The 22,901-nt window shown below is 34.2% G+C and overlaps 1 protein-coding gene across 3 annotated transcripts in view; it reads right to left on the minus strand.

Annotated features, from left to right (window-relative positions):
- Window positions 1–22,901, minus strand: part of FSTL5 (follistatin like 5) — an 825,152-nt gene that overhangs the window by 583,878 nt on the left and 218,373 nt on the right. For all 3 annotated transcript variants that reach the window (XM_065904790.1, XM_065904789.1, XM_065904788.1), the window contains exon 3: window positions 9,267–9,515. In XM_065904790.1, the coding sequence (XP_065760862.1) occupies window positions 9,267–9,515 (249 nt within the window). The remainder of the gene's footprint in view (window positions 1–9,266; window positions 9,516–22,901) is intronic.

A 22,901-nucleotide genomic window follows, 5' to 3' on the forward strand; every position in this document is an offset into this window, starting at 1 on the left:
CCACTGGCACTTCTCTCATCTTGATTCAAACCACTATCATCTCTCTTGGACCCCTCTTGGAAGGTCCTAACTGACCTCCTAACTTCCACCTTGCTTCTCCACAATAATGAATCCTGGGTGTATGCTGAGTTGTATCCCACTCTATGAGACCCTCTGGACTGTAGCCGGCTGGGCTCCTCTGTCCCTGGGATTCTCAAGGCAAGAATATGAAGAGGGTTAGTTCCTCATCCTCATAGATATCTTCCCGATCCAGAGATAGAACCCACATCTCCAACAGCTCCTACACTGGCAGATGGGTTCTTTCTAATCCAATCTAAAACACTGGACCATTTTATGTCCAATCTTGAAAAATATTTTCTACTTAACTGTTGAAGAAATGAAACTATTTTACTTATTTTTATATGAATCCACTGATACTCTTAATTCATTATTCTGAACTCAACTGTAAATTTTGATTTGGTTCCCTGCCAAATTTTGATCTTCCTCCTGGTTCTTTCACCTAAGAGTAACCAAGATGTTACCTTCATCCTTAAGTGTTACTCAAATATATTTCCACACATCCACCTGTGTACATTTGAGTCAATGGAATACTGTTAAAATAAATGATGCTCATCAAAGAAGAACTATTTAGTACCTAACATCCTGAATCATTGGAAAGAAGCTGTCAAAACAGCAACAGGCATTTGAACTCATATATTGTCACCTTTTATATGATTGTGTTAAACTATTATAAATTTTTGAAAATAACTACTGATTTATGGTAGAAATATTCCAAGTGAAAATTTCCATTTAGAAATCTAGTATTACCACAATGTTGTATGTTTAGGCCAATCTGTGGCTGGCGTTTATTTGCGTTTTCCTTTCTTTTAATTTTAATTCTAAAAAAATCTGGAGATGAATATCTTATCTAAGACATATACAAAATTTATTTATTTATTATTATTCTAAACTTTATTTTGTTGATGTATAGTTGATTTACATGGTTGTGTTAATTTCTTCTATTCACCAAAGTAATTCAATTATACATACACATTCTTTTTCATATTTTCTCCATTATGGTTTGCATAGTATATTGAGTATAATTACCTGTGCTATGTGGTGACTTTGTTGTTTATCCATGATTTATTTATTATCTGAATATTATCTATAATAGTAAATTTTAGTTCAGTAGCCTTTCTACACATTGTGGACTTCAGTTCAGCCTGGTCTGCTGGTTAAATCCATTCAAAAACTTAGGAATCCATTTGTGAATTCTTTAGATATGTCAAGAAGACAAAGTACTGACAAAATGTAATCACAATTCATGTCTTGATTTCAAGATGTACCTTTAGAAAAACATGATACAAACAAAAAGAAATTCATACATTGATGAGAAAAACATAAGGGGACACATGAAATGTGTCATAGGTGCCTGAACACACAGCACTTGTTAAATTAAGTTCTATAACAAACATGAAGTTGATACATAATTTAGAGCTGGATGATGTGATATCTTAAGTAAAAATCAAAATTATTAGATTTGCTTATTATTGCATCAAATTAACTTAAGTATTTAATATTTGAGTTGAAGAATTTCTTTACACTTTGTTTAATCAATATCAAAAGAACAATATGGCTAATTTCTATGCCATTTTCATTGTTCTGGAAAAAGGTAAGTCTTTTTTATTCAATGTGATTTTCTCCAAATTTGTTTTCACATAACTATCTAGATGTTAATCACATTCAAACTTCTCACTTTTCCCAAATGGTTTTAAATTTTTATTATTAATAAGCTTTCAAATGTTCTCTGAAATATCTATAGGCACTCTCTCAGAGAGGATTTTTAAAAGTGAAACATAGATCAGACTAATGGAGAAAAAATTTCAACTGCATTTTACAGAACATTTTATCCCCAATTACATATGCTGAATGTAATCAATGGAAAGTTTTTCACTATCTGGTTTTTGTAAAGAAATATCAAGAATGAAAAATCAGTTACATTGAAACATAAAAGCTGCAAAAATGTTCTTCACTTAGTAACTTGCAGAAACAGCACATTTAACATTTGAGAATTGTATATTAAGAAAATAAACACCATAAGTGAAGGTGTCAATGACAGGTAATAACCAATGTATTTAAACAGCCACAAGATGGAAGCAAAATTATTTGAACTAATAATATGTTCTCATGGAGAGTAGAAGAGTAAAATCACATTTTATTTATCATGTACTTTAAGCAAAATAAGCTTATAGTAAGTCAGTGAGAAAGATGACTAGATCAATTTTCAATTACAATCAAGAAACTGATAATAAATATGTTTCTAAACTTGAGATAGATTTTTTTTTTCTTTAAGTAGTCTTATCTACAATTGGGAAACATTACCATCAATTTGTCTATCATACTATAATCTGGCAAATTTGGATCTGTGATAACTTGACCAGAGGTTTTTTTATGCAACACTATAACCCAGTATAAACCTAAAAGAAAGTATGTGTGGCTTTCTAGATTCAAGTGTGAAAATGTATTGTAATCAAATGTTAACAGTTGTTAAAGTTTCAGTCTTAAACAGTAATTATCTCTTATTGAGTACTTCTATTGCCCAAGAACTGTGTTAAATGCATTATTTAATCCTTAAAAATACCACAGTGAGAAATATTGATTCTCAAAATGTAAAATATTCAAATACAGATTACTATAGAAAGTAAATTTTTAAAAAGCAAAGAGAAGTAAGCTATTATAAGAAATGTTTGAAGTATATGTGTACTAAAAGAGAGCCCCGAGTCCTTGATCCCTGCCTTAACTTACTGTGTGAATGTTGGCAGCCATTTTAAAAATCTTAGGTTTTGTGCCTTCTGGTTTGTTATTAAAATGAATTAATAATCTAATAGTTGTGAAAGTGTTTTGACACAATACCTGATATTTCTCATTTCTCACTGATAATATTTTAATTTATTTTTCACTGATAATATTTTAATACATTTGTTCGGTGGTCCTAATATTAAATCCTACTCTTTTGGAGCAGTTTTCATGTTTATGTAAAATCTATCACATATCTATTATCTATAAGTGGAAGATAAACACATGCAATGTTTAATGTCTACAAAATCCTTTACAGAACTTTCAAAAATGAGAGGAGAAAAAGTTAGTATAATTTTATTAACAAATAGTGAATTTATGAGTGTACACCTTATGATTCTTAATATATGTTATATGTTTGCTTATAAATAGGATTCTGCAGTTCACAGTTTAATTAGGGAGGAGAGTGACACAAAGTTATATTCCTAACATTGATTTAAGTTCAATGCAAAATAGGAAGCTCAATTGATTTTGTCATCAAATCAGAAAATTTTAATATACACCTACTGAAATTCAGGGGATTAATAAAATCGGTTTTGAGGTTGTGGGTACAGGACACATTCAGAGGAATTGGAACTTCTGAGTGCCACTATTTTGTCCAAGTTATTAATTTCACCACCAATCTGTAATTTCATTTAGCTAATACTGACTAAAAGCAAAGAAGAACAGAACAGAGCAAACAAACCAACATCTGGGTACTCTTTTCCAAAAGTTGATATATTCATCAGCATAATTATTTTTCAAGAAATGGCATACAAGCCTGTTTCAATTTAAAACTAAACTTTAAACAGATGCCCTATCCCTCCCTCTAAAAAAAGGAAATCTAAAAGTCCACATATATAAACACAGGTCATTTACTTATATATTTTTAAAATATCTTTGGCAGCCTAGTTTTCTAGCCTCAGTTCTCTAATTTCTGCCTTAAAAAATAATAATGATCAGGTAAGATAATCGACCAATTAATCAGTTAGCCAAATGAAACGTAAATGTCTCTCTAGATTATACCAAAAAAAAGACACCATGTCAGATTTCATTCAAACCGCGCACACAGAAGTATAAAAAAGCATATTTCCCAAGTTGTTATTGTTTGTGATGCACATTTAAGTGCACAGAACATTTGCTTTTATGGCAGTTTTATTCTCAGAGAGTAAATGGCAAAAGAGTTTCTGTTCGATTGATTTTCTCATAAAAGGTTAATTCTGTACTCTTCTTAGCATAGGTTATACCTTGAGTTTCTTACTCCAACTTACCACTATATTCTGAGTGTGTAAATTCTGCTTAGTATGCCAGACTGATCTGGTATTGAAGTGAGAGGGGTTTTTGTTATGTGCAGACATGTGTATTGCAGCAGTTAGAAAACCATTTGGGGATGGGGGATGGGAAATTAAGGCAAAACTCTCATGACAATTATTAGTGGGCATTATGTAAAATGGCATGTTCAGTTCTATAGTTAGCATCATCATAAAAGAATTTGATGCCAATATTCCCTGGCGGCTCAGATGGTAAAGATACCGCCTGCAATGCGGGAGACCTGGGATGGGGTCTTCTGGAGAAAGGAATGGCTACTCACTCCAGTATTCTGGCTTGGAGAATCCCGTGGACTTTGCAGTCTGTGGGGTTACAAAGAGTCAGCCATGACTGAGAGACTTTCACTATAGTGTTCTATATCCTATTATAGACAGTTTCTTCATAGTCAAATGAATGTGAGTATAAATAAAATAGAAAACTTCACAGATGTCTGTTTTATCTAGTTTCAAAAATCATAAAGCACTAAAGAAAACTCTCTGTGAGTTCATGTCTGTATTTACCAGTCAATAGTAATGATGAGTATACCAATGAGGCATTTGAACATATAAAACAAACAATGGGAATAATATGTATATGTAGATATAGTTTAGATGGGGCTTCACTGGTAGCTCAGAAGATAAAGAATCTGCCTGCGATGCTGGAGACTGGGTTCAACCCCTGGGTAGGGAAGATCCCCTGGAGGAGGGAATGGGTTACTCACTCCAGTATTCTTACATGGAGAATCCCATGAACAGAGGAGGCTGGCAGACTAGAGTCTATGTGGCATCAAAAAGTCAGACATGACTGAGCAGCTAACACTTTCACTTTTATATGTATTGACACAGAGATATAAATATAGACATAAATGTTTCTTTGACTTGAACTTTAGTTTTAAAATAATGAATAAATATACAGGCTTAAAGGCAAATGCCAAACATGAATTTGATAAATTCAATATGTGAAATAAGACTTTGCTTAAAGTTCAGATAATTTGTTAATAATGCAAACCCTCCTTTTTTAACGTTTTACAAAGTTTTTGCTATTGCTTTTCAGTACTTTTTATTTTTTTATTTTTATTTTTTGAGCTTTTTAAAAAAAATTTATTTAAATTATTTATTTATTTTACTTTACAACATTGTATAGGTTTTGCCATACATTGACTTGAATCTGCCATGGGTGTACATGTGATCCCCATCCTGAACTCCCGCTCCCAACCCCTCCCCATCCCATCCCTCTGGGTCATCCCAGTGCACCAGCCCCGAGCATGCTGTGTCATGCATTGAACCTGGACTGGTGATTCGTATCACATATGATAACTTATATGTTTCAACGCCATTCTCCCATAACATCCCACCCTCTCCCTCTCCCACAGAGTTCAAAAGATCGCTCAATAAATCTGTGTCTCTCTTGCTGTCTCGCATACAGGGTTATCATTACCACCTTTCTAAATTCCATATATGCATTAGTAAACTGTATTGGTATTTTTCTTTCTGGCTTACTTCAGTCTGTATAATAGGCTCCAGTGTCATCTACCTCATTAGAACTGATTCAAATGTATTCTTTGTAATGGCTGAGTAATATTCCATTGTGTATATGTACCATAACTTCCTTATCCATTCATCTGCTGATGGGCATCTAGGTTGCTTCCATGTCCTGGCTATTATAAACAGTGCTGCGATGAACACCGGGGTACACATGTCTCTTTCAGGTCTGGTTTCCTCAGTGTGTATGCCCAGCAGTGGGATTGCTGGGTCATATGGCAGTTCTATTACCAGTTTTTTAAGGAATCTCCACACTGTTTTCCATAGTGGCTGTACTAATTTGCATTCCCACCAACAGTGTGAGAGGGTTCCCTTTTCTCCACACCCTCTCCAGCATTTATTGCTTGTAGACTTTCGGATAGCAGCCATTCTGACTGGTGTGTAATGATACCTCATTGTGGTTTTGATTTGCATTTCTCTGATAATGAGTGAGCATCTTTTTATGTGTTTGTTAGCCATCTGTATGTCTTCTCTGGATAAATGTCTGTTTAGTTCTTTGGCCCACTTTTTGATTGGGTCTTTTATTTTTCTTGAAATGAGCTGCAGGAGTTGCTTGTATATTTTTGAGATTAATTCTTTTTCCGTTGCTTCGTTTGCTATTATTTTCTCCCATTCTGAAGGCTGTCTTTTCACCTTGCTTATAGTTTCCTTTGCTGTGAAGAAGCTTTTAATTTTAATTAGGCCCCATTTGTTTATTTTTGCTTTTATTTCCATTAATCTGGGAGGTGGGTCTTAGAAGATCCTGCTGTGGTTTATGTTGGAGAGTGTTTTGCCTATGTTCTCCTCTAGGAGTTTTATAGTTTCTGGTCTTACATTTAGATCTTTAACCCATTTTGAGTTTATTTTTATGTATGGTGTTAGAAAGTGTTCTAGTTTCTTTCTTTTATAAGTGGTTGACCAGTTTTCTTCTAGACAGGAAACACAGATGTCCATTTACAATATCTAGAACATGGAATCAACCTAGATGTCCATCAACAGATGAATGGATAAAGAAGTTTTGGTTCATATACACAATGGAATATTACTCAGCCATAAAAAGGAATGCATTTGAATCAGTTCTAATGAATCTAAAGCCTATTATACAGAGTGAAGTGAGTCAGAAAATGACAGATAAATATCATATTCTAATGCATGTATACGGAATCTAGAAAAATGGTACTGAGGAATTTATTTATTTACAGGGAAGCAATGAAGAATCAGACAGAGAGAAAAGACTTGTGGACATGGGGAGAGGGGAGGAGAAGGTGAGATGTATGGAAAAAGTAACATAGAAACTTACATTACCATATGTAAAATAGATAGTCAATGGGAATTTGCTGTATGGTTCAGGAAACTCAAACAGGGGCTCTGTATCAATCTATAGAGATGGGATGGGGCGGAAGATGGGAGGCAGGCTCAAAAGGGAGGAGATATATGTATACCCATGGCTGATTCATGTTGAGGTTTGACAGAAAACAATAAAATTCTGTAAAGCAAGTATCTTTCAATAAAAAAATATATTAAAAAAATAAAAGCAATAAATATTTTAAGGAGAAATTTTGTTTTGATATTTTTCTATTTGAAAATAATTAAATATGAATTGTTAACAGTCCTTGAATATAATATTTTGACTTGCTCCTTCCTTTAGGTCATTATTTGAAACAATATAAATTGCTGAAATTGCACAGAAAGTATAATCCACAATTATAAGAATTAATTTTAGTCATCATGGTGTTAGGCCTCCAGCTCCATGGAATCTTTCTTATGTCCAAAGTTTGGTCAATTGCGCACTAATAGCACAAGTAATTTATTGTTTTATTATAGATTATTTACTTTCTTTCTGTTGAAATAAAGTCATCTTATATATATATATATATATATGTAAGGCAAAACACCAAAACAAATCAATAAACAGAAGACCGACAAATTCTGAGACCTAGGTAATGTATTAACCCCTGGTAACTCACCCATTTAATATAAATTAAATTGTAATACTAAGTATGATGACAATAAATTTTGAAGCAATCATAGATTGAATAAATATGGTTAGTATAAGTCTGAAGAACAAAAGCTTTTCAAACCATTGTTTAACAAAGTAACTCATAAGGAAGGCAACATTCCTGGTTATATCCAGTTCATTTATTTCTATGTTGATTTACATATTGTGTAGTATTATGCCTAAGCTTCCAGTAATAAAGCAGAATATTAAAACAACAAATTTTTTTCTCACCTTATGATATTTCATTTTATTTGTTTCTATATTATCAATTGCTGGTTGTCATTTAGACAAAACTTCAATGTTAGAATGATTCTAAGTTAACTTAATTGCATATTATTTACACAGCTCTGTATCATGTGTCTGTGGAATCGTAAAATTTTCAATTTCATTTCAATTCAAACTGACAGGAAAAAACTCTTTTATGAAGATTAAAGGAAAATATTAATACAATTCATTTTAGCTCTCTATAAAATAGATTAGATATTCTTTCTGTAAAAGAAGATAATCTAATATCATCAATTGTGTATTCAAAATGCACAGAGTTCACTTTGGTAAAGAAACTATTCTTACAATTTATCTCATTTATACGAAAGGACTTCTAGTAGCATAATGACTACAGACCCTTCCATCTTAATGCATTTGAACACTTATTCAACGAAGTTTGTAAAGAAAACAACTTATCCATGGGTACATGAACAACATTGTGTGATACTATAAATTTAAGTTAATAATTAAAATATCACACAAGCTTTTAAGTGTAAAATTACTTTGGCAGCACTCTGAGAGTCTGGGATGTAACCCCATTTAAGATTAGAAATCAAATTGATCACTGACCTTTTTGAATGATAGAAGTTCTATATACTTCACATTTCAAAATTTCAGTCTGGGTTATGACTATTAATAAATAAATATTCTTCTAGTATAAATAAATACACAAGAAATATATGTATAAATAAATGAAAGGCATTAAAGATATTTAATGATTTACTTATCTAGCATGTTAAAATAATTAGTCAAATTACTAATTCGGCAGTACTTTTCCATAAATAGTTCCCAATGATTTTTAGTACCATGGAAGTAAATACTGCTAACTTTTAATTTTAAATTATTGTCATCTCAGATTTACTAATTGGGTTTAGCATGAGTTCTTCATAGTTATTTCAGTGGGCATTTACGAGTTCTGTGTAATTTGAATTAGGTGGTGCATGCTGAAGGCATCATTTTTAATCAGGATGAAATGAGATGTTATCCTAGGATGGTTTGGCATTCACTCCTCTCTCAGTTTCACTCCAGGTGCATTTCACTGGGTGGAATTGGCTTGCTGACTGAATTGGCCACTCTGTGTCCCTAAGAAAACTGCCATGATTGGGAAGCCATATGGTGCAATGCTGTAAGCTATATTAAATTTTGAGTCATATTTTGGCCAGTTTTGTTCCCATAACAGATTCAGAATTGTATCCATACAAACTTCTATTCACTTACTAATCACAAGTGTCTTTAAGCCCATATTTCTCTCCTTTTTTAGAGACTTTCAGTTAGTGATGCTAGAATTTAAATTAAGGGGCATTGTTAAGAAGAAGGAAGAAATAGAGAAAGGTGGCCCTTTAGGCTCACCCTGCCTTTACCTTTGAAGAAGCAGTCTTCGTTGTGGACAATGGTAATCTTGTGTTTCTTCAGGCAAGCAGCTCTGTGCACCTCACAGTGGTTTTCATAGAATTGCCCATCAGATCCACACACAGGTTTGAAGTGCCGATTGCAAAGGTCCATACAGGCACATTCTGCCTGCCCTGTCTCTCTGCTGAGGACACAGTGCCTTCCCAAACCACAGTATTTGTTTTCACAAGATCCCAAAGAGCCATCCTGAATCAGGATCCCTGTAGACAAAAAAAAAAAAGAGAGAGAAAATCACTTGGATTTATATAGATTTACATATCCAAATAATATGCTGATATCAAAGTTTCAAGGGATTAGAAAAAAATAAGTCCAAGAGAAACATAATATAATCAGGATTCAGTTGTTCTTAAGAGAAGGGATTTTTAACAGAATCAAACAAACAAACAAAAAACTACCCTTGACATTGTCCCCTTCTTTCACTTTTCTCCTTGAGCTCTCACCTCCCTACTCAATCAGTATTCCAGTCCTTAAGGACAAGGGCTTTAAATTTAAAGTGCTGAACTGAAGTTTTCTGCCAATTATTAGCTTTATGCCCTTGGAAAAATTACTTCCCTGTGCTAAATTGTCTCGTCTATAATACAAGGTTGATAGTATAGACCATCTCCTAGAGTTGCAGTAATTAGTCCACCTACTGATCCACAGGACACACAGTCCTGGTATATAGGAAATATTTAACAAATGCCAACTTCTACATTAGCAGAATTCTGGTGGGAGAAAGGAAACATGTATGTAAAGTAGGAAATAGGAGAGAATAGGAATGAGAAAAAGTGTCTTGGAAACTTTTTGGGTTCTAACATCTGATCCTTTCTTGTTTTGACCTTTGCCACTTGGCGATCACTGATGCATTTCATGACTCAATGAACAAATCATGAAGAATTTTATTATGTTGTTACTTGTTTACTCTAATAATCTCCATCTGCCTCAAAAACAGGAGAATCTAGCAGTCTTGCAGTAAAACCAAACTAAGCAATTTCATTCTTAGGCTTTTATAGGTAAATCTGAGAACATTATGTGACTGAAAAAAAAAAGTAAAGTGTACATATATGTCTATGTTCTATCTACATAAATATATATATAGAAAGAGAGGAAAAATATATATATATATCAAAATATATATATATATATCAAGGAATAATATATATTAACATATATACATATGTGTAAATGTGTGTAGATATAGTTACCACTGCTGACACATACATGGCAAAAAAAAAAAGTTTTGAGAGGTTGTAAACCCTGTAACTCAATGGTAGAGTATCTGCCTGAAATTAAGGAGATGTAGTTTCAATCCCTGGATCAGGAACATCCCCTAGAGGAGGAAATGGCAAACCATTCCAGTATTCTTGCCTGGAAAAATCCAGTGAACAGAGGAGTCTGGGAATCTACACTCCATGAAACCATACCTTGGTTGTGTACCTAACACATCTATAACTTGGTTTCCTCATCTGAAAAATGAGGATTATAGTATATCCTCAAAGGGTTATCAAGATTAAAGGGCTTGTGAGGGACAGGTCAAGATAGCAGATTAGGAGGCACCTGGGCTCACATCCACCACAAACACATCAAACTAAATATACATTAGAAAGGCTCTTGCTGAAATCTACCTGGGACTAGCAGAAGAACTCTTCTACACCCAGGCTATAAACAAAGATCCACAAAGCATCTGATAGGAAGGGAGGAGCAGGGATCAGTCATGAACCCACATCCCTATCTGAGAATACAGAAGAAGAATGGATATCACAGGTTTGGGGAATTCTCCCTGGGGATCAAGGAATTCAAGCTACATATTAGGTACCCCAGTCCAGGGGTCCAACAGGAAGGTTAGCTGTCTTAGCTTGTTTGAAAATTAGTGGGGCTTACCAGAGGGCTGTCAGAAACTAAGACTCCCCACTCAAAGAATATACACAGAGACTTACTCCGGGTTACATGGAGGCAGCAGATTGAAACTCCCTGAGGTTCTGGTCAGCCTGCCAAGGTTTCTCCTGCCCATTCCCAGCCTGCGTGGCCTCCTGCTCTAGCCATCTTGTTGCTATTCCCCACTAAGCAATGAAAGTGCAAACACTTGGAGGGAAACGATCCAATTCAGACTCCAGTCCCGCCTCTGACCAGTGCGAAAGCAGTCATTGCCAGTTCATGTGTCTCATGCCAGCCTATGCATACCTGAGAGGGGACAGGGTCAGTTCAGTGGTGTGGGGTCACCTTTGTAACCCCAAGCCAGCCTCTAAAAAAGTGTGCATCCTGGGAAAAAGTGAAGTCAACACGGAAATGCAACCCCAAGCCCTCAGGTACAGATCATATCCCAAATCAAAGTGGACTCAGGAGAAACCAGATCCGTCAGAGCTCCTGCTTTAGCCTGTTGGGTCCCAACATTGCCCCAGTCAGGACAGTAACAGTTATTGAGCAAAGAAGATGCCCTGACTTGTCTGCCTCTGGTTTTGGCTCACCAAATTCAGCCCTATGCTTTTTGATGCACTTATGGCTGAAAACTTTCTGAACCTGAGGAAAGAAACAGGTTATCCAGATCAGGAAGCACAGGGGGCCCAAAACAAGATGAACCCACAAATACCTACAGAGATATATCATAAATGGCAAAGAGAAATGCAGAGAGTCACAAAAAAGGGAGCCTCATAATGTTATCAGCTCATATCTCTGCAGAAACTTTTCAGGCAAGAATGGAATGGCATATATTCAAAGTGGTGAAAGGAAAAACCCAAGATGCTCTACCCAGCAAGGTTATCATTCAGAACTGAAGGAGAGGTAAAGAACTTCTTAGACACGCAAATGCTAAAAGAATTGATCAATATTAAACTGACCTTACAAGAAGTACTGACGTCTCCTTAAGTGAAAAAGAAAAGGCAATAAGAAATTATAGGGTGGTAAAATCCCCAGTAGAAAATTCAAGTACATAGTAAAGGCTGTGGATCTAGCACTTAAATAATGTAGCATAAAAGTTAAAAGACCAAAGTTATAAAATCAACTATAGATACAATAAACAGTTAGGGATAGACATTAAGAAGTAAAATATGAACTCAAAAAGTATAACTTGTACATAAGGAATAAAAAGTACACAAATTTAAGAACATATTTGTATTTAAAAGAATATCAGGGTAAATCAAGTAAATATAGTTATAGGTCAATATATATGAGCTTTATGGTAATCACAAAGCAAAAACCTACAATAAATAAATACACATAAAAACAAATATACAAAAACTAGACAGAATAGAACACAAATGTAACACTGAGGAAAAACATCAAACAACAGAGAAGAGACAAAAGGAAAAAAAAGAACTAAAGCAAAAGTAAAATTCAGAAAATAAATAACAAAATGACAGTAATCACATGCATATCAATAATCACTTTAAATGTCAATAGACTAAATGATCCAATCAAAATATAAAGGAGAGCAGATTGAGTTTAAAAAAAAGGACAACAACAGCGAAAACAAGACCCATCTATGCTGCTTACAAGATAATCAATTTAGAGCTAAAGACACACAAAAAAACTGAATGTGAAGTATGGAAAAATATATTCCATGGAAATGGAAATAAAAATACGCTGGATAGGCTTTCTACTTTAAAGTGGTTTTAAAACAAAGTTTATAATAAAAGACAAAGAAAAACATATAAGGATAAAGGAATCAATACAACAAGAAGGTATAGCATTTTAAAATATAAATTCAACTAATATAAGAGTGCTTAAATATATAAAGCAGCAATAAACAAGAATAAAGGAAGAAATTAACAACAATAAAATAATTATAGGGGACTTTATATTTTATCAATCCTTTATCAATGGACAGATCATCCATACAGAAAATCAATAAGAAAACAATGACATTCAGTCCAGTCGCTCAATCGTGTCCGACTCTTTGCGACCCCATGAACCACTGCACGCCAGGCCTCCCTGTCCATCACCAACTCCCGGAGTTTACCCAAACTCATGTCCATCGAGTCGGTGATGCCATCCAACCATCTCATCCTCTGACATCCCCTTCTCCTCCTGCCCTCAATCCCTCCCAGCATCAGGGTCTTTTCCAATGTGTCAGCTCTTCACATCACGTGGCCAGAGTATTGGAGTTTCAGCTTCAGCATCAGTCCTTCCAAAGAACACCCAGGACTGACCTCCTTTAGGATGGACTGGTTGGATCTCCTTGCAGTCCAAGGGACTCTCAAGAGTCTTCTCCAACACCACAGTTCAAAAGCATCAATTCTTCAGTGCTCAGCTTTCTTTATAGTCCACATCTATACATGACCACTGGAAAAATCATAGCCTTGGCCAGAGGGACCTTTGTTGACAAAGTAATGTCTCTACTTCTTAATATGCTGTCTAGGTTGGTCATAACTTTCCTTCCAAGCAGTAAGACAGATTATAAGAGTTGGAATACATATGTATAGGACATTATATTTAAAAACAGCACCATCAGAGAGTAAATTAGATAATACCTTGATATAAATAAATATGAAAATATAATTTCACAATGCTGTGCATCTGAAACTAATATAACATTGCAAATCAAGTATATTTCATTTGAAAAAAGTTTCAGCACATGTAAAACTCCTTTTAAAAGTTAGTTAATTTACTATTTTTAAAAAACTAATATTCACAAGAAGAGATATACAAATAAGCATTTAAATCACCAATTAATTAGTTTTTATAAATAAAAGCTTCAAGTATTCTTATTTTCATAATAGAAGTAATTGCTAATGGAATTTAGAAAAATTAAAATTAAAAAAGGGCCAACACTATCAGAAATATAGTTTAAGAAATTATATTTTTGATACCAGTGTAAATTGGAACAAATCTTGAAAGCAACTTTATATTAATTATACTCTAATACCACACTAAAATTTTTGAGAAAATATTCAAAGACATTTATAACAAAAGATAAGAAAAATAGAATTTATTGAACCAATCTTTCCAATATAATATTATTTTAAATAACTGATGGCTCTGAAATATTTAGTATATCTTGGAAAATAAATTTAAAGTCATACTTCTTGAAGTTTGGCATCTTGTAATGGCCTAGAGAAGTTTCGTAGAATAGACCGGACCTTGAGTTTAGGGTTTCCAACTAAATAGATATGGAATTGAACCCTAAATTTATATTTCTAATTTTTCAGGTGATGATAATTTTGTTTCTGTGATCACATTTTTGGGTCTTTGACTTAATGATATCCTACTTGCTAGATAAAATAAATAAAAACAAAAAGACTAAGAAAACTCTTATGAAATGTTCTTAAGTTTAAAAATGGGGAGTTTATGTCATTATTGTTGTTATCATTCAGTCTCTAAGTGGTGTCTCACTTTTTGCAACTTCATGGACTGTAGCATGACAAGCTCCTCTCGCCTCCTCTATCTCCTGGGGTTTGCTCAAATTCATGTTCATTGAGTCAGTGGTGTTATCTAATCATTTCATCCTCTGCCACCCCTTTCCTCTTTTGCCTTCAATCTTTTCCGGTATCAAGGTCTTTTCCAATGAGTCGGCTCTTTGCACCAGGTGGCCAAATTATTGGAGCTCTGGCTTCAGCATCATTTCTTCCAATGAATATTCAGGGTTGATTTCCTTTAGGATTGATGGGTTTGATCTCCTTGCTGCCCCAGAGACTCTCAAGAATCTTCTCCAACACCACAATTTGGCATCATTAATTCTTCAGCACTCAGTCTTCTTTATGGTCCAACTTTCACATCTGTACATGACTCCTGGAAAAACTATAGCTTTGACTATATGGGACTTTGCTGGCAAAGTGATGTCTCTATTTTTTAATATTGTCTCTAGGTTTGTCATAGCTTTTCTTCCAGGGAGTGAGTATCTTTTTAATTCCATGGATGCAGTTATTGTCCACAATTATTTTGGAGCCAAAGAAAATAAAATCTGTCACTGCATGCACATTTTCCACTTCTATTTGCCAAGATGTGACGGGACCAGATTTAGTGATCTTAGTTTTTGGAATGTTGAGTTTCAAGCCAGAGTTTTCACTCTCCTCTTTGACCCTCATAAAGAGGCTCTTTAGTTCCTCTTTCCTTTCTGCCATTAGGGTGGTATCATCTGCATATCTGAGGTAGCTGATATTTCTCCCAGCAATCTTTATACCAGCTCATGATTCTTCTAGCCCAGAATTTTTCATGATGTATTCTGGATATAAATTAAATAAACTGAGTGACAATATACAGCCTTGTCTTACTCCTTTCCCAATTTTAAAGTTTAACATAATCAGTAAAATAGAAGTAGATGTTTTCTGGAATTACCTTGCTTTCTCCAAGATTGAATGAATATTGACAATCTGATCTCTGGTTCCTCTAACTCTTCAAAACCCAGTTTGTGCATCGGGAATTTCTCACTTCATGACTGCTAACGACTAGCTTGAAGAATTTTGATCATAACATTGCTAATATGAGAAATCAGCATGTATATTATCTATGGTGAAACAGATCAGCCCAGGTGGGATGCATGAGACAAGTGCTCGGGCCTGGTGCACTGGGAGAACCCAGAGGAATCGGGTGGAGAGGGAGGTGGGAGTGAGGATCGAGATGGGGAATACGTGTAACTCCATGGCTGATTCATGTCAATGTATGACAAAACCCACTGAAATGTTGTGAAGTAATTAGCCTCCACTAATAAAAAAAAATTAAAAGAAAAAAAAAAAAAGAAATGAGCACAATTGCAGAGTAGTTTGAACATTCTTTGCATTGCTCTTCTTTGGGATTGGAACAAAAACTGCCCTTTTTTAGTTCTGAGGCCACTGCTGAGTTTTCCAAAATTGCTGGCATATTGAGTGCAACACTTTAACAGCATCAGTTTTTAAAATTTTAAATAGGTCAACTGGAATTCTATCAGCTTCGCTAGCTTTGTTCATAGTAATGCTTCCTAAGACCCACCTGACTTCACACTCCACGATGTCCAGCTTAGCTGTCTGACCAAATCATCATGGTTATCCTGGTCATTAAAACTTTTCTGGTATAGATCCTCTGTGTATTCTTGCCACCTCTTGTTTATCTCTTCTGCTTCTGTTAGGTCCTTACAATTTCTGTCTTTTATTGCATGAAATGTTCCCTTGATATATCCAGTTTTCTTGAAGATATCTCTAGTCTTTTCTATTCTATTTTTCTCTATTTCTTTGCTTTGTTCATTTAGAAACATCTTATCTCTCCTTTCTATTCTCTGGAACTCTGCAATCACTTGGCTATATCTTTCACTCTTGCCTCTTGCTTCACTTCTTTCTTCAGCTATTTGTAAAGCCTCCTCAGACAACCACTTTGCCTTGCATTTCTTTTTCTTTGGGATGGCTTTGGTTGTGATTAAAACCAGATAAAATCATATGATAACATGAACACAATTGATTAGGTAATTGGATATAATATTGGCCAAATTTTTCTAATTTTACATAATTGCTTTTTTATTGTTCAATGCAACACATTAGAAAAAGAAAACCTATAGTTGTGTAAAATAATGAGCAAATTCATTTTGGAAAAATTTTTACCTTATACTCCTACCAGTACTTGGGCCCATTGTCAAGCTTTTAGGGTCCAAATGGGGTTGTCATTATAACATGGGTATTTGACTCATGTAGTTGTATTTTTATAGTTTTATAACTTATATTTTCTTTATTTATTTACTATCTTACTAACAATTTGGATTTTTTTTTTTGCTATGAAATAGTTTATAATTTACCAATAAAATGTTTTATTTCCTTTTCAAAACAAAAAGTCTAAAAATAAGTTTAAGGTCAACAGGGTCAAGATATTATTTTGCATTTTGGTCACAAACTGAGGCAACTATCCAACCAGTACAGTTTCTAAAGAAGAAGGAATGCCCTGCTATAAATGAGGTCATTTGTGATTTATTTAGGTCAATGAGTCTCTTTCCTTGATTCTCCCTCTACAATTTTTTCCTTTTTGCCTATATTCAAGTTCAGAGATTTGTATTAGAATGGCCAATAGGCCATTTTCTAGAAGTTAATGAACTGTCTTACACTAGCTAAAAGCTGTGTGTTGCATATAGCTGCTACAATTAAAGGAAATTTAATTAATTCATATGCAATTCAAAAGAAAGCTCACATTATGTAAATGAATAGCTAGAACATATCCTTTCTGACAGTAATTATCCATGACTAATGCTGAATTTAAGTATCAGCTGAGATTAAATCAATTTAATCTGATCAACATGTCAAAGATTTCTTTTAAGTATACTCTGTCAGATAGCACACTAAATGAATTTTACTCAAGTACTTATATCCTGCCATCTCACAACTTAATAGAATAACTTTTGTTCCCCAAAAAATGTTGTATATTTAGCAAGCACATTATTTTATAGCTTCTATGCCTTCAGGGCATTACAATAAGTTCACAGTTTTAAAATAAACAGAACTGACACAAAACACAAAGTATACCATATGTAAAGCAAAATCATTCTACAGAATTCTAAATATGATCTTCTCAATTATGATTCATTCTCTTCAATTGTTTTACATAATATACATTTTATCAAATAGGTATTTAAATAGAGCAGATCTAGGTTGAAATAAACTTTAGTAAAATATGTTATTTTCATGTGCAAAGGTACTATATTAGATGCTACAGAATAGGTCAAAAGAGCAGACATAGATATTTTTGCTAGTTACTGACAAAGGACATAAAGCAGGATTTGGGCCTCAGGAGAGAGGTAACAATTTGGGGGCATATTTAGAGACACAAAGGTGTGTGAGATGGGTAATATCAGGTATGTCATGGCATAGTTGAGGTTATATTTGAGGAATGGGTTAGAAGCTCAAAAGAGATGTAAGGGATACACAGAGTATGAATAAAGTTTAATGCCAGATTTAAAGCAGTAACAACAGGAGCAAAAAAGAAACAAATTTTGGTGAACTAACTATCCCATAAGCAAAACTGTTTTAGAACACCAAGTTATTTGAGGTGTCAATTGTCTCATCAAAGTGTATAATGTTATAGTAAAAATGCAAGTATTATGCTAACTGTGATTTGCTAAAAAAGAACAGGCAGAGAATGGGATTATAATCTTTGCTTTTCTTTGCTATTAATCTGACCTCAGCCGGGCTGCAATCTTTTTGAGCTAGATGTTCAAATGGTAAGATAAGAAGAAACATTTTTAGATTTACTCTCATCAAACAAATTATGCCATTTAACAATCCTTGGCAAAGCAGTTTCTAATAAAATGTAATGTGAGAAATATATTTAGCAATCTTTCTCTAAATATATTTAGGAATATCAATAATCTAAGATATGCAGATAATACCACCCTTATGGCAGAGAGCACAGAGGAACTGAAGAGCCTCTTGATGAAAGTGAAAGAGAGAGTGAAAGGCTGACTTAAAACTCAACATTCAAAAAACAAAGATCATGGCATCCAGTTCCATCACTTCATGGCAAATAGATGCGGAAACAATGGAAACAGTGACAGACTTTATTTTTTTGGGCTCCAAAATCACTGCAGATGGTGACTGCAGCCATGAAATTAAAAGACACTAGCTCCTTGGAAGGAAAGCTATGACCAAACTAGACATCATATAAAAAAGCAGAGACATTATTTTGCCAATAAATGTCCATCTAGTTAAAGCTATGGTTTTTCCAGTAGTCATGTATGGATGTGCGAGTTGGACCTTGAAGAAACTTGAGTACCGAAGAATAGATGCTTTTAAACTGGGGTATTGAAGACTCGAGAGTCTCTTGGACTGCAAGGGGATCAAACCAGTCAATCCTAGAGGAAATCAGTCCTGAATATTCATTGGAAGGACTGAATATGAAGCTCCAATACTTTGGCCACCCGATGTGAAGAACTGACTCACTGGAAAAGACCCTGATACTGGGAAAGACTGAAAGTAGGAGGAGAAGCGAAAGATAGAGGATCAGATGTTTGGATGGCAATACTGACTCCATGGACATGAGCTTGAAAAATCTCCAGGATGGACAGGGAAGCCTGGCATGCTGCAATCTGCTGCTGCTGCTGCTGCTAAGTCGCTTAGTCATGTCCAACTCTGTGCAACCCCATAGACGGCAGCCCACCAGACTCCTCTGTCCCTGGGATTCTCCAGGCAAGAATACTGGAGAGGGTTGCCATTTCCTCCTCCAGTACCTCCTCCTACGGTGTCGCAAAGAGTTGGACATGACTGAGCAACTGAACTGAACTGATAGAAAACATCAACTGTACAAGATGAAAAGTTATTTTTAGCTTAGATTTGCTAAATTGTCTTTTTCCTAAAATTTTCTCATTATTTTTTTTTCCTTGCACTGTTAGTACTTATAAAAATGGACTCTAAGATCAAAGTCCTTTATTTGGATTCCAACTGTCAGTACAAGTGTGGTTTTAGGCAAGTTAAAGTCACTGCACCTCAGTTTCCCCATATAACTAGAAGACAAAAGAAACTGTGCATTATTTAAATAAATATATAAAATGGAGGTAATAATAGTAATCATAGCAGTATATGGTTGTTGAGAGGATTAAGTGAAATGAGGTGCAGAAAGTTCCTGGCATTGTGTCTATTTTAATAAATACAGTTTTAAAGAATTATCATTAACTATGGATTTGGCATGCAACATATATTGGCTTAGAATCATTGGAACAGATAAAGAACAGACTTTCACAACATTAGTTATTATTATAGCTCTTGGAAATGTAATTATTGGAGGGTTTAAAAGTGTGTTTTCAAATAACGCACCTAAAATTTTCAACAGTATCCACTGGATAATAATTTCCTCATGTGCAAAAAAAAAAGTAAACACATTTGTTCATTAGATAGCTTGATTTAAATATTTTTTTTAAAAATTGGTAACATTTATTTTCCATGTATGGAAAAATAGTGAATCACTTAATAAATCCAAAATAAAATTTTCTGTTGCACACTGTAAACTCTAACAAAACACATGTGATCCTCACAAACTTCATGCAAGTGGTAATTCAAGTAAATATTCCAAACCTACAGAAGATTGAGCATAGTGGGATCTTTTCATGAACTTAATGACTGGAATATTTATTTCCTGCTATTTTGTAAAGTTGGATTAAAACAAGGCTGCTTGACTATAAGTTTGCCTGGGGCACCACTACTAAGAAATAGCTTGAATGGTCACATCTCTACAGCTCAACAAATTAGAAACTTTCAATACCATCTTATTTCAGACAATCCATTGGACTTCTGCAAGCACCTTCATGTAATTCTGCATTCAAATGTGTTTTAAAAGAAATACATTTGAAGAAATAAAGGTAAGTACAGAAAATCCTGGGGATTCAGTTTTATTGCATCCATCCAAATTATAGTTCCTGTTTAGCACAAATTAGTTTTTGCCAGTGCAAATGAGTTTTGATGTATCATTTCAAGAAGTTAGAAGATTTAAGGCAACTAAATAAAATGACAAGAGTTCTTATTTCATGTCTGCACTGTGATTATAGCAGCAGAACACTGAAAGAGTTTAAGCAACACTCTCAAACCTCTGACTTCAACTTGTGATCTTGATAACAAAGTACAAAATAGTTTTAATCATTAATTTTATCCTTTCCAAGTCCCATCTAAGAGCCTGTATTATTCTCTTAATATCTATCTTCTCTAGTCAACTGAGAACTTAGAGTAGTATTTTTGATAAATACTTGACCAGATAAAAATATTTTTTCATCATCATGCTATTTATTTAGATCATAGAAATGGGTCAGGAGCCAAAAAAATCTTGCTATGATAGTTTCAATTGGTAGCTAGAAATGTCTTGGCATGATAGATAGTTGACAGATAAAGAGTGAAAGAAAGAAAGAGAGACAGATAAATCAGAGGCAAAATTAGATGTTTAATATTTTTTTGATAATTATGATATTTAAAAGCAAATTTAGGAAAGATTTTGAGTGACAAACCTATGATGAACCTAGACAACATATTGAAAAGCAGAGATAGCTCTTTGCTGACAAATATCTGTATGGTCAAAGCTAAGATTTTTCCAGTAGTCATGTATGGATGTGAGAGTTGGACCATAAATAAGGTGCTGGAGAAGACTCTTAAGAGTTCCTTGGACTGTAAGAAGATCAAACCAATCAATCCTAAAGGAAATCAACCCTGAATATTCATTTGAAGCACTGTTGCTGAAGCTCCAATACTTTGGCCACCTGATACAAAGAGCCAACACGTTGGAAAAGACCTTGATGCTGAGAAAGATCAAAGGCAAGAAGAGAAGGGGTGGAAGAGGATGAGATGGTTAGATGGCATCACCAACTCAATAGATATGAATTTGAGCAATCTCTGGGACATAGTGCAGGACAGAGGAGTCTGGCACGCTGTAATCCATGGAGTTGCAAAGAGTTGGGTATAACTTAGTGACTGAACAACAACGGAAGTGTATTTATTTTGCTAAGTCATTAGGTGCCATTCTCCTTTATGATGCTGCCTAATATAATAAACAAGGAAAGAAATTAATTCATGAACATAACAGACAAGTGTTTATATAAGACTATGCAATGAAAATAAAGATATATGCTAAATCATCTGTGAAACTAAAAATACTTCAGGCTCTGGAATAAACCCCAAACTTCAAACTTTAAAACATCATTATTTCTTATGAAGATTTAAAGCATTAGATAGATGATTCTCAAATAATGTACATGTTTTCACACAGTGGTGAAAAATATTAAATTGTAAAGTCAATAATTCTAAGTGAAGATCAAATTTTAAAATGGAAGGGTATATTTGAGTAGATAATCTTTAGATTCATTATAATGCTAATTTTTAGAGAATGATCAGCCATATGGCTAATAGAGAATTGAGGGAGAAATAGACATGGCAATTTCTATTATAACTATAGGAATTAAAGCCTGCTAAAAGAACTTTGCTTTTGGAATTTAAATGGTTTCATTCCAAAACTCACATCAAAAAGTTATTTTGAAATATCATTATTTATAAAGAAATAATGATGATTTACTATTTGATTTTGTGCTTGTAATCAAGGAACTTAATTTTTAGAGTGTTTTTAGGTTCACAGCAAAATTGAGTGCAAAGTACAAAAGGTTTCTTAAATCAGTTCCAGAAAAGACAAGTACCATATGATCTCACTTATATGAGCTTCTTAGAGTAATCAAAATCATAGAGTAAAATGGTAAGTTGACAGGGATCAAAGGAGAGGGGAATGAGGAATCACTGTCTAATAGGTATGGGATTTCAGTTTTGCAAGATAAAAAGAGTTCTGGAGATGAATGTTGGTGATGGTAGCTCAACAGTATGAATGTACTTAAAACCATTGAACTGGACACCGCTGAGCAACTAAGCAGCAGCAATACACATAAAACAGTTAAGATACCAGATTTTATGTTGTGTGTTTTTAACCATGAAAGAATTAGAAAAAAATTCAATGTGCAGAGTTCCTATGTATCTCCTCCTTCTAAAAACACACATCTTTCACCATCAACCAACTTGAACATCTACTATTTGCAAAAGTGTGAGCATTATATATTTGCTAAGAATGTAACTATGTCTGTATCTGAAACACTATACTTCTATAAATAAGGTATAAATCTTTAATCTCATTTTTGAGTCTTTTATTTGTTTTCTCTTTGAGGGCTTGGGCCAGTGTTAGAGAGGGTTTACTGAAATAGCAAGGCA

Source organism: Muntiacus reevesi, chromosome 13 (assembly GCF_963930625.1).
Source record: "Muntiacus reevesi chromosome 13, mMunRee1.1, whole genome shotgun sequence".
NCBI classification, from domain to species: Eukaryota; Metazoa; Chordata; class Mammalia; order Artiodactyla; family Cervidae; genus Muntiacus; species Muntiacus reevesi.